Source organism: Elephas maximus, chromosome 20 (genome assembly GCF_024166365.1).
Source record: "Elephas maximus indicus isolate mEleMax1 chromosome 20, mEleMax1 primary haplotype, whole genome shotgun sequence".
NCBI classification, from domain to species: domain Eukaryota; kingdom Metazoa; phylum Chordata; class Mammalia; order Proboscidea; family Elephantidae; genus Elephas; species Elephas maximus.
Genome location: NC_064838.1, coordinates 33,342,911 through 33,358,430, shown reverse-complemented (window position 1 = coordinate 33,358,430; position 15,520 = coordinate 33,342,911). Strand labels below are relative to the sequence as shown.

Here is a 15,520-nt window from a genome sequence, read left to right as displayed (position 1 = left end):
TGCCTTTTAGGAGCCAGGTGTTATGGGTTGAATTGTGTTCCCTCAAAATCTGTAGTGAATTCCTGGCCCTTGGACCTGTGAATGTGACCCTGTTTGGAAAGAGAGGATTTCTTTTGTTATGTTAATGTGGTCATAACAGTGTGGGGTGGAATCTAAACCTAATCACTTCTGAGTTATAAAAAAACCGGGATAAACAGAGACACACACACTGGGGAGGACAGATACCAAGGAACTCCTGGGACTACAGACAATGACGGACTCTCCCCTAGGGCCACTTTCCTGCTTTGAACTTCTAGCCTCCAAAACTGCCAATATGTTCGGGTCTTTAAAGACACTCACTTATTGTGTTTTTTGTTATTCCAGCCCTAGGTGACTAAGATAACAGATATGTAGGAAACGCTGCACTAAGAAAATAGGAGTCATCACCATTGGTTTACATGTGAGATTGACAGCAGCACACTGGAAGCAGGAGGAGGAAGAGGCAGAAAGTGAAGGAAAGCCAGGTGTAGAGGGATGGAGGGAGGAATCCTGATTCTAAGACTTCTGTGCCCCATCTAATCCCCTGAACCCCCAATCCATGGGGTAGGACGAGGAAGCAGCCCTTTGGGCTTTCGGTGAATGTGTACTTTCAGGATGCTATAACTGATGATGGGAATGCAAAACATTTTGAAATAGAAGATTTGAACAAATATGAAATGTTCCTTGAAATAGCGTCAACACTATTTCCCATTTCACTCAACAATATGTCTGGGGAGCTCCCCAAGGTACCAGACATTTTGCTGGGACTTCATAGATGAGAAGTCAGCCCTTCCTCCACCCTTTCGGTGTACTCCAGATTGTAGAAGACAGAGGCACACCCAGGAAGATCCTCAAGGCTGATAAAACAGACACTCCTGCAACCTGACATAAAAAAAACCCAAACCTGTTGCCGTCAAGTCGCTTCTGACTCATAGCGACACTATAGGACAGAGTAGAACTGGCCAATAGAGTTTCCAGGGAGTGCCTGGTAGATTTGAACTGCCAACCCTTTGGTTAGCAGCTGTACCGCTTAACCACTATGCCATCTGACATAAGCAACCTGAAATTATAGGAAAGGCACGGGCTTGGGACCTAATCTCAGCTTGAACACTAACCCATCACGGGCCCATAGGCAAGTTCCTTACCTATAAAATGAGAGGGTTGGTCTAGATCAGGGCCTGTTTTTATATGGCCCATGAGCTAAGAATATCTTTTAAGTATTAAACAGTTGAAAAAAAATTCAAAAGAAGAATAATATCTTGTGACATCTGAAAATTATACAAAATTAAAGTTTCAGCATTCTTAAATAAAATTTTCTTGGAACAAAGCCACATCAGTTGTTTATCTATTGTCTATGGATACTATAGGAGCCCTGGTGGCACAATGGTTAAATGTTCGACTGCTAACCAAATGGTTGGCGGTTCGAACTCACCCAGTGGCTCCACAGGAGAAAAGACCTGGCAATCTGATCCTGTAATGATTATAGCCTAGAAAACCCTATGGCGGAAGTTCTACTCTCTCTCATTGGATCACTGTGAGTTGGAATCAACTCCACAGCACCTTACAACCATATAGATATTATACTGTTCAGTAGTTGAGACAAAATTATATGGTCTGCAAAGCCTAAACTATTTATTCTCTGGCCCTTTACAGAAAGCGTGCTGACTACTGGTCAAGTTGATGAGGTTTTAAATCTTGCTGGGCATCAAAATCCCCTGGGGAGCTTGTTAAGTAGGGAGATGCCTGGGCTCAGCACAGCTAATCTGATTCACAGGGATGAAGTAGGGTCCAGGCACATGCATTTTTTTATCAAGTTCCAGAGGCAATTCTGTGGCACACCAACATCCAGGAGTCACTAAATGGCCCCTTTCAGTAATTTAAACAGCTCAGGTTGATTTTCTCTAGACTGTCCCTTGAAAATCACAGGAAACCTAGCAACTAAGGCAGAGTTTCTAGGAAGATCCCCTTTGTTTTTGTTATTAGGTGCCGTTGAGTTGGCTCTGACTCATAGCTACCCTATGCACAACAGAACAAAATACTGCTCGGTCCCGCACCATCCTCACAATCACAGCTATGTTTGAGCCCACTGTTGTCAACCCATCTTGTTGAGGGTCCTCCTTTCTTTCGCTGACCCTCTACCAAGCATGATGTCCTTCTTCAGGGACTTCCCTCCCGACAACATGCTGAAAGTACATGAGATGAAGTCTTGTCATCCTCACTTCTAAGGAACTTCGTGGCTGTGCTTCTTCTTAGACAGATTTGTTCGTCCTTCTGGCAGTTCATGGTATATTCAATATTCTTCACCAACACCACAATTCAAAGGCATCTATTCTTCTTCAGTCCTCCTTATTCATTGTCCAGCTTTTGCAAGCATATGAGGCGATTGAAAATGCCATGGCTTGGGTGAGGTACACCTTAGTCCCCAAAGTGACATCTGTGCTTTTAACACTTTAAAGAGGTCTTTTGCAGCTGATTTGCCTTAGTCAGTGAAAGGAGGTCAAGCTAATGCTCCAGTTTCCAGGGCAGCAGCCGATGCTGGCCTGGATGCATGGCCTCATCAGAAGGGGTGCTGCAGTGAGGAGACTGGGAGAATTTATCAAGAGGGGCCCTGAAGAATTTACCATTTTATAATTTGAAGAGTACAGAGCACAGTTCTACCCTGACACACATGGGTTCACCATGAGTCGGAGTTGGCTTGACGGTAACTGGTTGGTAATTTGAAGAGGCCAATGGTCTTTCTTCTATTTTTCATGCTGTACAAGTAGTTACGACGCATTAGAGTTACTATGAACCTTACTTACAACCATCTTTTTTTGGTACATTTTATCATTAGTAATATGTACTACATACAACGTTGCACTGTGTAATTTGCTAATGTTATCATTCTCAGATGTTTGCTTGCAGATGTTTAACGCTATGATTTACTGTTCAAAACACTGCCGTATAACAGGCAATGATGAAAACTAAAAAAAAAAGAGGTATTTGACTTACATCTGAATCAGCTTATGACGGAGTCATTGGAATGGAATCCTGTCTTAAGTCAGGGGGGTACTTGTATTCTCTGCTTCCCTCAAAACAAGATTATTGTCTGTTCACTGAAGTCAGTGAAATGCTAGGCAGAGACATTAAAATAAATAAACAAATAAAGCTATTTGAATAAAGGAAAAACTCTCTGTCAGACATTTTTGTGCTGGGCTCTCCCAAAAGACCTGTTTCTAAGATGACCCATGCCTGAGTCACGGAGGTGTGTTTTCCTCTGTAAGAGAATTTGCTCTGAGTGGCAATTTAGCATTCTTTGAGTTTGGCCCTGTAATGGACTGAATTGTGTTCCCCCAAAATATGGTTGAAATCCTAACCCCTATACCTACGGATGTAATCCCATTTGGGAATGTGTTCTTTGTTACGTTAATGAGGCCATATCAATGTTGAGTGTATCTTAAATGTCATCACTTTTGAGATATAAAAAGAGCAGATTAGACACAGAGACAAGCAAGGACAAACTGGTGAAGACAGAAGCCCATGTGACAATTGCCAAGGAACTGAGGAACGCAGGGCCTACGGAAACTGAGACAAGGATTTTCCCCCAGAGCCAACAGAGGGAGCATCCGCTAAAGCCAATGCCCTGAATCCAGACTTCTGGCCTCCCAAACTATGCGGAAATAAATGTGCATTTTTTTTTTGTTGTTGTTTTTTAAATTAATTTTTTTTTATTGTGCTTTAACTGAAAGTTTACAGTTCCAGTCAGTTTCTCATACAAAAATTTATACACCATTGTTATGTGACCCTAGTTGCTTTCCTTATAATGTGACAGCACACTCCTCCTTTCCATCCTGGATTTCCCATGTCCATTCAACCGGCTCCTCTCCCTTTTTGTCTTCCCACCTAGCCTCCAGACAGGAGCTGCCCATTTAGTCTCATGTATCTACTTGAGCTCAGAAGCAATCTCTTCACAAGTATCAATTTTATGTCTTATAGTCCAGTCTAATCTTTGTCTGAAGAGTTGGCTTCGAGGATGGTTTTAGCTCTGGGCTAACAGAGAGTCCGAGGGCCGTGTCTTCTGGGGTCCCTCTAGTCTCAGTCAGACCATTAAGTATGGTCTTTTTACTAGATAAATTTTTTTTTTTTAAACCACCCATTTGTGGTATTATAGCAGCACTAAGAAACTAAGACAGGGCCAGACTAGCAATGAGCCCTTGCACGGCCATTTGGGAAGCAGGAAGCTGAGGGAACTGTCCTCTATGTCTTCTTTCATGATCTGTTTATTCTGAAAGTCTTGCTCTTATCTTCACTCTCTACCGTCCTCTCTAAGTAATTCTACTATTCTATGTGAGGTCACCACTGCTAAGCATGTGAATCAACAATTTGTTTACATATATTCTGCCTGAAACTACGGAATTACAAAACTGGAAGGGGATCCTAGAGTAGCTCAGCTCCACTGTTCCCATTTTTCAGATGGGAGCTCTGAGGCTTAGAGAAGGGAAGTGGCTTGTTCAAGCAGAGTTACCACTGGAATTTGAGTCTAGTAATTAATAATTGTGGGAATTTTCTACTAAACCAGGCTGACTGGCATTTGGATCATTTAAATATCCTTCAAACTATTGTAGAGTATGTGAGCTGGGGCATAAAAATGGTTTGATATGGTTTTCCCTATAAGGGTTTGGATTTCTGTGACCTCCTGGCTTCAATATGCCATGGATTTAGTCCCTATTAAAACTGAAATATCAAACCTGTTGCTGTCGAGTTGATTCTGACTCATGGTGACCCTATGTGTGTCAGAGTAGAACTGTGCTCCATAGGGTTTTCAATGGCTGATTTTCTGGATGTATTGCCAGGCCTTTCTTCCAAAGCACCTCTGGGTAGACTCAAACTACTAACATTTTGGTTAGCAGCCTAGCACGTTAACAGCCTGAACCACTCAGGGATTCCAGGTTCCTATTAGGATTGATTAAGCCAATGAAGACACTTGATATGCAGGACCTCCCAGCTGCAATCTGTATTTCTCAAAGACAAATTCACTTGATTTTCAAATCAGTAGTAGGATGGCAAGGAGATATAGAGATTAAAACAATGCAGGGAGGCTTTGTTTTGAGCCATGAGGAACAGAGTGCAGAATGGCCCTCCTGCCATAAATAATAGAAAACCAGACAGAGTATCTTAAACAACCGGTTTCAGATGTTGTACAACAGGCAGCGCAGGACTGTGGTCCTTGACAGAAGGGAAAACACTGCTGAAATGACTCAGGGTACAGTTAGGGAACATTGTCCCCCATCCCAAGAACCCTAAAAGGAGACCTCCTGGCAGTCTTCAAAGAGCTGGAGAGCAGTCACCATTGTTCTCGGGGACTCTGATGGGAGATTCAGGACCAACAGATTGAAATGAAAGGGAAGCCGACTTTCCTCAAGGCCATGAAGAGCTCTTGTGGCCAAGATTAGAAGCTTGGAGACTTCCTCATCATGGGAGTGTTTTAACTGAAGGAGGAATTTGTGCAGGGGGTGGAAGCTTGGATCGCTGACCTTCAAAGTTCCTTACATCCAGGCTATGAGCTCCTTTGAAGTCGAGGATTGTCAGAGAACGGAGTCAAGGAGTGGTCTTATGCTTTGAAAGCTCATACCACCACCAGCTGCTGTAGAATTGATTCCGACTTGTGGCAACCCCATGTGTGTCAGAGTAGAGCTATGCTCCATAGGGTTTTCAGTGGCTGATTTTTGGGGAGCAGATCACCAGGCCTCTCTTCCAAGGTGCCTCTGGGCGGGCCTGAGCTGCCAACATGTCGGTTAGCAGCAGAGTGCATTAACCACCAAGGGACTCCTTGGAAGTTCATAGCCCACAGTATTACAGAATGATTAATAGCAGGACATTAAGTACGACGCAGACCTGAGCTAGAAGCCTGCCTTTTAGTAGCCATTTCCCCATTACCCCTCCTCAGTTTCCTGATCTGGACAATACAGAAACTAATATTTACTGCCTAGGGTTATTTCAAGACTTAAATATAAAAGGTTGACCTCAGCTCAATAAAAGCAAGGTGAATAAATACTGTACAAAAATATTTTTATAATTGCCATCTCACAACGGAAGCCAGCATCTCTGAGAAAATACCTCCCAAATGTTGTTCTCCACCGAGTGCCCAAGACAAAACTCTGGCTGTGGGAACAGAAGCTGCTTGGTGGCTACCATGCTCTACAGAGCTCAGCCTCTCTCCCAGGGTTGCCGGGAACAGTCGCACAGGTTGTACACTGCATAAGTATAAGGGGTGCGATCCACACAGATGCTGCTGAGAATGATATCCTGGAGTTGTACAATGTAGTAGGCCTATTCTTCACTGTCAGAGTCTCAGTGAATTTATATATATATATATATATATATATATATATATATATATACACACATACACACACAAAGGAAAGAAAAGCTCTGCAAATCGAAGTGCAGCTGGACCTATGGCCTGCTTACATGGACGTGAGTTCCAGGTTCTGTACTGTGTACAGAAAGACTTTGGTTTCTCTCCCAGGGGCTGCTCTTAGGTTCAAACCTAGTAACAGGGATGATGCCATTGCGGGGGAGATCAACCCCACCCAGCAAATTCTAGGACAGACAGACGCTTCCGCTCAGGTGCACAGAGCACCATCTAGCCAGTGCTCACATCCTCCCTGCGTAGTCCTACTGGGACGAGCTTGGCAGACTCAACCTTGACATCATTTACGAAGCACTAAGTTCTTCCTAAGAAGTCCTGGCGGCACAATGGTTAAGTGCTCGGCTGCTAAGCAAAAGGTCAGCGGTTCGAACCCACTAGCCACTCCAAGACCTGGTGATCACGTCCCGTAAAGATCACAGTCTCGTAAACTCTATGGGGTAGTTCTACTCTGTCCTACAGGGTTGCTATGAGTCAGAATCGACTCAACGGCACAGAACAATAAGTTCCCTCTTCATCTTTGCTCCCCAAAGACTTTTTTCTTGTTTCTGAAATAGGCCAATCCTTGGCAAAAATGTTTTGTTCTTGACTACTAACCTATGGAGTCCTGATGGCACAGTGGTTAAGAGCCTGGCTGATAACCAAAATGTCAGCAGTTCGAATCTATCAGTTGCTCCTTGGAAACCCTATTGGGGCAGTTCTACTCTGTCCTACAGGGTCGCTATGAGTTGGAATCGGCTCAACAGCAATGGGTTTACTAACCTATAGGCTGGCAGTTCAAACACCCAGTCATGCCATGGAAGAAAGGCCTGGTGATCTGCTTCCATAAAGATTACAGCCAAGAAAACCCTACGGAGCAGTTCTACTTTGTAACACATGAGATCACCATGAGTAGGAATCAACTCAATGGCGACAGGCACTTTTTTTTTTTTTAAATAAGACTGAGCTAGGGAAAAGCAGGACAGTGTTCCACTCTGGAGCCCTTCCTCCCCAGAATTCATGCATCCTAAGCAGTCCCAACAGAAAAGGACGAGCAGGGTTCCCGGAAAGGACAGTCAAGAAACAAAGGCAGGCAGAGCTCCCTCTGACCAAACCCGTTACCTCCATGGATGTGGCTCGAAGCCTGAGCACGTCCCCTTGCATCTCAGACAAGGCACACCTCTTGCTGACTGCTGCTGGCCCAGGGACATCTGGAAAAGGAGACAGAAAAGAGGGTGTTTTCTTTCCAAACATCTTGGACGTGGATGCCTGACCTCTAGAAGACTTGGCACGCCAGCAAAGGGATTAGGTGGGGTTCAAAGGGCTAAGGACGAATAAGCCATCACTTACTGTTTACCAGGAACGGAGCAGACAAGCTGGGAATGTGGCCATAGGGCAGGCGAGTGTGGAAGGGTGGGGCCCTTCCCAATAAAATTGCAATGGGCCCATTCCCAGTCTCCAGTATTGTTGTAAAACACCACCGCTGCATGGAAACACTGCCCCCCACACCCCCACCCATTCCCCTGATCGACTTGTCACCTCAATGGAATCTTCCAGCAAGTGTCTCCTCTCCCTCATTTATTTGTGATTTATTGATAGGGCGTGATTAAGCCAAAGCTACAGGCACAAACAAATGTTTATGGTGCCAAATGTTTAGAGCTTGAAGCATAACTTAAATATTTTACCAAAACATTATAAATCACAGGAGCATTTAAAATCTAGCCATCCTTTGTAGGGAGAAGAATGCATGAGGGAGGTTTATTACTGGTTACCAGCTAGAGGTAACAAAAGTGCACTGAGTGCTGCTGCTGCTGCTTAGACCCTTGCTCCCCTGTAATGGATTGAATTGTGTCAACCTGGTTAGTCCTTGTGTGGTTGTCCTCCATTTTGTGATTTTCCTGTGTGTTATAAATCATAATCTCTGCCTGCTGTTAAAAAAGATTAGGTAGGATGTAACACTCTTGCTCAGGTCACCTGCCTGATCCAATGTAGTTTCCCTGGGGTGTAGCCTGCACCACCTTTTATTTCACAAGAGATAAAAGGAAAGGGAAGCAAGCAGAGAGTTGGGGACCTCATACCACCAAGAAAGCAGCAACATGAACAGATTGTGTCCTTTGGAACCAGGGTCCCTGCGCCTGTGAAGCTCCTCGGTCAGGGGAAGAATGAGGACAAGGACCTTCCTCCAGAGCGAGTGAGAGAGAAAGCCTTCCCTTGGAGCTGATGCCCTGAATTTGGACCCTGAGCTTAGTTTATTTTGAGGAAATAAATTTCTCTTTGTTAAAGCCATCCACTTGGGGTACTTCTGTTATAGCAGCACTAGATGACTAAGACACTCTCGAATGTGGTTCTCAAACCAGCAGCGTCACTGGGCCGCTTATCAGGAATGCAGAGTTTCGGACTCCTGATGCTTCTGAATCAGAATCTGCATTTTAACCTAATTCCCAGGAGATTTTTATGACATGAAAATTGGCGAAGCGCCAGGTTGGTAGTGTGTGAATCCGCTGGCTGAGAAACTGACCCACCTCTCCCTTGGGGTTAGGAGTGGGGTGACTTCATACAGCCGTGCACATTTATTATATATATATTTTACCAGTAGGGCTCAGGCAACTAGTAAAGGGATAAGCTCCTCATTCAACAAATATTTCACTGATTTACTTAAACACTGATTTAACATCTACAATATGCCAAGAGACCCTGGGTTGTACAAACAGTTGATGTGCTCAGCTGCTAACCAAAAGGTTGAAGATTCAAGTCTACCCAGAGGCACATCAGAAGAAAAGCCTGGCTGGCAATCTACTCCTGAAAACTCAGCCACTGAAAACCACGTAGAGCGCAGTTCTACTCTGACACACATGGGGTTGCCATGAGTTGGAGTCGGCTCGATGACAACGGGTTTGCTGTCTAACACAGATTAATAGTTCAGGATCGCACATATCTTGAGGGAAGCCTGTTTATGTTTGTACCTGTTCAGCGCTATATTCATGCTGAAAGAGGAAAACAAGATGATGTTCACCATCAGCTCATTCACAGCTGGGGACCTTTCATTAGCAGTCAGAACTTTGCCCCCTAAGGCCATTGGCTAAAAAACTTGCTAACTTCCACCTCTTATTCTTGATACTTTGAATTTCAGTACTGGAAATACAGTCATCCCTCCACACTTAATTTCTGAGTGATTAAAGGTTATTTTGGGAGGTATAAAATTTATGACTACCACTCATTTGTCAATTTGTCATATTGTGGTAGCTTGCATGTTGCTGTGATGCTAAAAACTATGCCACCAGTATTTAAAACACCAGCAGAGTCACCCATGGTGGACAGGTTTCAGTGGAGTTTCCAGACTAACATAGGCTAGGAAGAAAGGACTAGTGATCTACTTCTGAAAATTAACCAGTGAAAACTCTACGGATGACAACAGAGCACTGTCCGACTTGCTTGCTGTGGTCATGTCATCTGGAGAGATCAATGGCTAGAGGAGGACATCATGTTTGGTGGAGCAGAGGGTCAGCGAGGGTGAGGGAGACCCTTGGTGAGGTGGATTGGCATTACAGCTGCAATGATGGACTCCAATGTTGTGAGGACGGCCCAGGACCAGGCAACATTTCCTTCTGTTGCACACAGGTCGCCATGAATTAGAGTTGACTTGATGGCTGCTAACAACAGAATTTATGAATAAGACTTCATCTTTGTATCATTGTAAGACTTTACTGTTGCATCGATTCAGATACACCGGAAGGTAGCAAGCCCTTGATTCAGAACTGTGCAGAAGCACTCCATAAGTGGGAAAGCACCCCGCATTATTGTTCTTCTAATGACAGGCTGATTTAACAGTCATCCAACAAGAGGATTAATCCTGATATTTAGCCTGGTGAGTTTAGCTGCAATTCCGTCTGCTGGCTCAGAGTATGGTTTAGAAATAGAGGAGTGATGTAAGGCAGCCCAGAACAGCAGAGCACTTGTCTGTGATGTGGGGGCCTGGCCCTACGGTGCCAATTCTGGCATTTATTAGCTGTGCGACTGGAGGCAAATCATTTACTCTCCCAGCCCAAGTTTCTACTCTGTAAACTGGCCTGAGTCACGGTTGCCTAAATTCTGTTTGGAGAATACTTGTTCTGTGAGATGTTACCAAGTGGTTCACAGTATGGAAAAAGGATATGATTAAATAAACACGGAGGGCACTGAATTCTGAAGGGCTTCCCAGAGCCTTCAAAGTGCCAACCTGTGCTAGAAGCAAGAAGGGAGGTTGAGAGCAGGCAGCTTTTCCAAATAAGAAACCCAGCCTGTGGGGTCTGACAGTTCTGAGCTTTAGTTCCAGTTCTGCTCTTTTCTTCTGCTTGTTGCTGTTGCCATTGAGTTGGCCCTGACTCACAGCCACCCCAGGCACAATGGACTGAAATGCTGCCTGGTCCTAGCCATCCCCATGATGGGCTGGGGATTGGACCATTGTGATCCATAGGGTTTTCACTGGCTGATTTTCAGGAGTGGATTGCCAGGCTTTTCTTCCTAGTCTGTCTGAGTGTGCTGAGCTGGGAAGATGACTGTTCTCATTGAGTCTCAGTTTCCTCATCTGTTTCATGGGAATAATAAGAACCCATCCTGCCTCATTGAGCTACTGTGCAGTTTAATGAGATGGTGCATGGAAAGGACCTGGCACTTATTATGCACCAAGTGTTGCTGTTGTTGTTATATCTTGTGAAAAACTGTTCGAGAGACCCTGACTGAGATGTTCTCAAAATGTTTCTTTTTGGCCTCAGAATTTTAAGGGACTATTGGGTTTAGGTGAACTATTTTTCTAGCTGCGTGCCTCATATACTTTCTTATTTTCTACTTTGTTTCACAAAGAAAAAAAGTAAAACAAACAAACAAAAAATGAAGCTTTTCTTTCAGCCTCCACACATGTTCCATACTTTAATCATTACCTTATTAAGCTAAGCTATTCCTAGCCCTTTGGCCTTAAAGTGACATGCTACCCATCACCTGAAGAAAACTGACATTAAAAGATCACAACGAGCCCAGAGAAAGAATGATGCAGTCAGACAAGTGATGACACAGAACTTCCAGCCTTGTTGGGCTGTGACACCAATCCAAAGCCAGGCTCAGGAAATGGAGAGGTGGGCCTGGTCTCCATTCCTGCTTGGTGGGTGGTTCCAATGGTGACAGAAGTACGTGGGAGAGAAAAATAAATGGCCTTTGCAAGGAAGAAATAGCTTTGGGCCATCAGACCACACTTCCAGCCAGTTTCCTGGCTGTTTAACACAATAAATAGTCATTTGTCCACTATGTACCATTCACCCAGGTCCCAGACAGACCCAGCAAAAATGATGGTATTTTTTTATGGAAGAGGGGGAAAAAAAATCAGCCAGAACAGTGTTTAAAATGAGATACTTGGTTTATAAACATTGAGTTTCTCTGATGTGGATCTGTCTCTGTTGAAAAAATGCACAGGGCCTCACAGTAGCTGAGAACAGAATTGCTTAAACGGAACTATCATTCAAAAAATGGTTTCTTGGAATGCAGCATCTATTTTGTCCTTTTTCCTGAGGGGAGAAAAAAATGTTTTGACAATTTTCTTTGGCTCAGGTTAGTAGGATGCATTTCATCTGATGTGGTTGTGGAAGTGAATGGTGTCAGGGACTTAAAAGGACTTGGTCAGCCTCAGCGCTGCCTAGGGGTGCAAGGGGCAGAGGCAGTGCTTCCTGGGCATCCGCTTCCTTTAACCCTTTGCCCTTATGGGAGGTTAGGATGACAGGAACCCCAATGGCAGTCTTTAAGTGGGAAAAAAGACACCAACAGCACTGGAGAATTGAGATAAAGAGGAATCTACCCAGGAAAATTAAAAATGGAGTTGACTCAGTATCTCATCTGAAAAACAGGTTATCCCTGCCCTTCGTGCCTCAACAGGGCTGTTGTAAGCACCATGTAAGATTAATAGATTCTTTGTAAAGTGAAATGAATCATTATTTCACCGTCGTTAAAAAAAAAGCTTATCCCACACTTGGAAATAAGGCAGAAAGGTGGGTGACATGTCCTTTCAATGTTATATGGTGGCAAGTCTAACATCCCCAAGGAATTATCCAGAGCAATATACTTTGTTCTACCCCAAGATTTGGCGAAGTTACATGTAACTTTGTCCAGCAGAGACACAAATAATTCTTGTCCTTTCGAAAAAGATAACTCCAAATGTTATGGCTTAGTGTCCTGTGAAGTATTAACTAGTTGCGTAAACAACCCATTAATCTTGTCCTAACATTTCTCTTTTTTTTCAGTTGTACTTTAGATTAAGATTTATAGAACAAACTAGCATCTCATTGAACAGTTAGTACATATAGTGTTTAATTTTTATTTATTTATTTTATTGTACTTCAGATGAAGGGCTACAGAAAAAACTAGTTTCTCATTAAACAGTTAGTACACATATTGTTTTATAACGTTGGTTAACAACCCGACGCATGACATGTCAACACTCTCCCTTCTCAGCCGTGGGTTCCCTATTACCAGCTTTCCTGTCCCCTCCTGCCTTCTGGTCCTTGCCCCTGGGCTGGTATGCCCCTTTAGTCTTGCTTTGTTTTATGGACCTGTTTAATCTTTGGCTAAAGGGTGAAACTCAGGAGTGACTTTATTACTGAGCTAAAAGAGTGTCTGGGGGCCATACTCTCAGGGTTTCTCCAGTCTCTATCAGGCCAGTAAGTCTGTTCTTTTTTTGTGAGTTAGAATTTTGTTCTACATTTTTCTCCACCTCTGTCTGGGACCCTCTGTTGTGATCCTTGTCAGAGCAGTCAGTGGTGGTAGCCAGGTACCATCTAGTTGTACTGGACTCAGTCTGGTGGAGGCCGTGGTAGATGTGGTCCATTGGTCCTTTGGACTAATCTTTACCTTTGAACATTTCCTTATCACATTTTCTATAAATGCCTAGCTCCCCAAATGCTTTCGGAACTGGTCTAAACATCTTACTGGGGCTGAGAAGGGAGAGTGTTGACATGTCGTGGGGTTGCTAACCAATGTCATACAACAATATGTGTACTAACTGTTTGATGAGAAACTAGTTTATTCTGTAAACTTGCATCTAACGTTCAATTAAAACAATAAGCATCTTACGGGTTCCTTCATTAATTAATGAGTTGAATAAAATCTTTGATAAGTTTCATTTTGTATTTGCATGAGCATCATGATTTTAACTTTTTAAAAATGATATCTAGTATCATCACATGCCGTTATTACTATCTGCGGGTTTATTTTTGGAGCTGGGGTATTCTGAACTGACACAAAAATATATTCAGTTGGAACTTGTCTTTTACCGATAAGCTGCGTAAGCATAAATAATAATAACCCATTGCTGTTGAGTTGATTCCAACTCATAGCGATCCTATAGAAAAGAGTAGAACTGCCCCACAGGGCTTCCAAGGATTGCCTAGTGGATTCGAACTGCCAACCTTTTGGTTAGCAGCCATAGCTCTTAATCACTACACCACCAGGTTTTATGAGTAAGCACAGGTGTTATTAAATATTATTGGTCGATATGACTTGTTATCTAAAAAAACAAAAACAAAAAACCCTCCATGGGTTGTTATTATTTTAGGGTTGTTGATGGCAGTAGGGCAGTTTAGGGATCACTTTTGCATATATGGAAACCCTGGTGGCCTAGTGGTTAAGGTCACTTTACCTTCCCTCTGGAATCCTCTTCCAGCTGCCGTCAAGTTGATTCTGACTCACGGAGACCCCACGAGTGTCAGAGTAGAACTTCGCTCCATATGGTTTTCAGTGGCTGTGACTTTTTAAAAGCAGAAGCCCTGGTGGCACAGTGGTTAAGTACTCAGCTACTAACATAAAGGTCAGCAGTTCAAACCCACCTGCTGCTCAGTGGGAGAAAGATGCGGCAGTCTGTTTCCTTAAAGATTACAGCCTTGGAAACCCTACAGGGCAGGTTCTTCTCTGTCCTGTAGGGTCACTATGAATCAGAATTGACTTGATGGCAATAGGTTTTTTTTTGTTTTTTAGTTATCTAGTGCTGCTATAACAGAAATACAACAAGTGGATGGCTTTAACAAACAAATTTATTTTCTCACAGTTTACGAGGCTATACGTCAATTCAGGGTGCGGGCCCTAGGGTGCATTCTCTCTCTGTTGGCTCTGGGGGAAGGTCCTTGTCTCTTCAACTTCTGTTTCCCGGTTCCTTGGAGATCTCCATATGGCTTGGCAACTATCTTCCCCCATCACAGCTGGAATAATCTGCTCCTTTATATCTTGTAAGAGATTGACTCAAAACTCAACCTATACTAATTCTTTCTCAATAACCTAACAAAGACAACCCATTCCCAAATGGGATTATAACCACAAGCATAAGCCAAACCAAACCCACTGCTGTCAAGTCAATTCTGACAAATAGCGACCCTAGAGGACAGAGTAGAACTGCCTCAAAGGGTTTCCAAGACTGAAATCTTTACAGAAGCAGAATGCAGCATCTTCCTCCCACAGAGCGGCTAGTGGGTTCAAACCGCCAACCTTTCAGTTAGCAGCTGACTACTTAACCACTGTGCCACCACAGCTCCTCAACTACAGGCTTAGAAGTTAGGGTTTACAGCACGCATTTTGGGTGGACACAGTTCTATCCATAACACTAGTCAACAGATGATGAATGACAGTATGTCTGAGTGAGGTGAAATAACTTGTCCATTCAGAATGCCCTGGACTGGAGCTTCACTGGGGTTGTGGGTCTCCTAACTCTAGGCTTAAACCGGTAAAACCAGTTGCCTTGGAGTTAGTTAAGTGGGAACAGGATCCTGGGTCTCCTGCATGGAAGGCAAGGTTCCACCAGCGCTGCTGCAACCAGTGCCAGGAAGGAGGAAAATGTTGTGCCTTGTGATTGCACTTTAACAGGCGGGATTTTGCTCGGATGTGAATGTGGGCCAGTGTTTCTCAAAAATCATGCATAAAGATCACCTGGGGGATCCAGTTAAAATGTAGATTCAGGTTCTCTTAAGTCTGGGGTGAGCTGGCGATTGCATAGTTCTACCACCCTCCCAGGTGACAGTAATGTTGCTGGTCTGCTGAACACACTCTGAGTAGTGAGGGGCCACACTAGGGGCTCCCAAACATGCCTGCACATTAGAATCACCTGGG

At 43.8% G+C, this 15,520-nt stretch overlaps 1 protein-coding gene across 1 annotated transcript in view; it reads right to left on the bottom strand.

The window, feature by feature from the left end:
* Positions 1-15,520, bottom strand: part of LMCD1 (LIM and cysteine rich domains 1) — an 81,686-nt gene that overhangs the window by 39,508 nt on the left and 26,658 nt on the right. Inside the window, exon 2 of the mRNA XM_049861949.1 lies at positions 7,529-7,617. Coding sequence (XP_049717906.1) covers positions 7,529-7,617 — 89 coding nt within the window. The remainder of the gene's footprint in view (positions 1-7,528; positions 7,618-15,520) is intronic.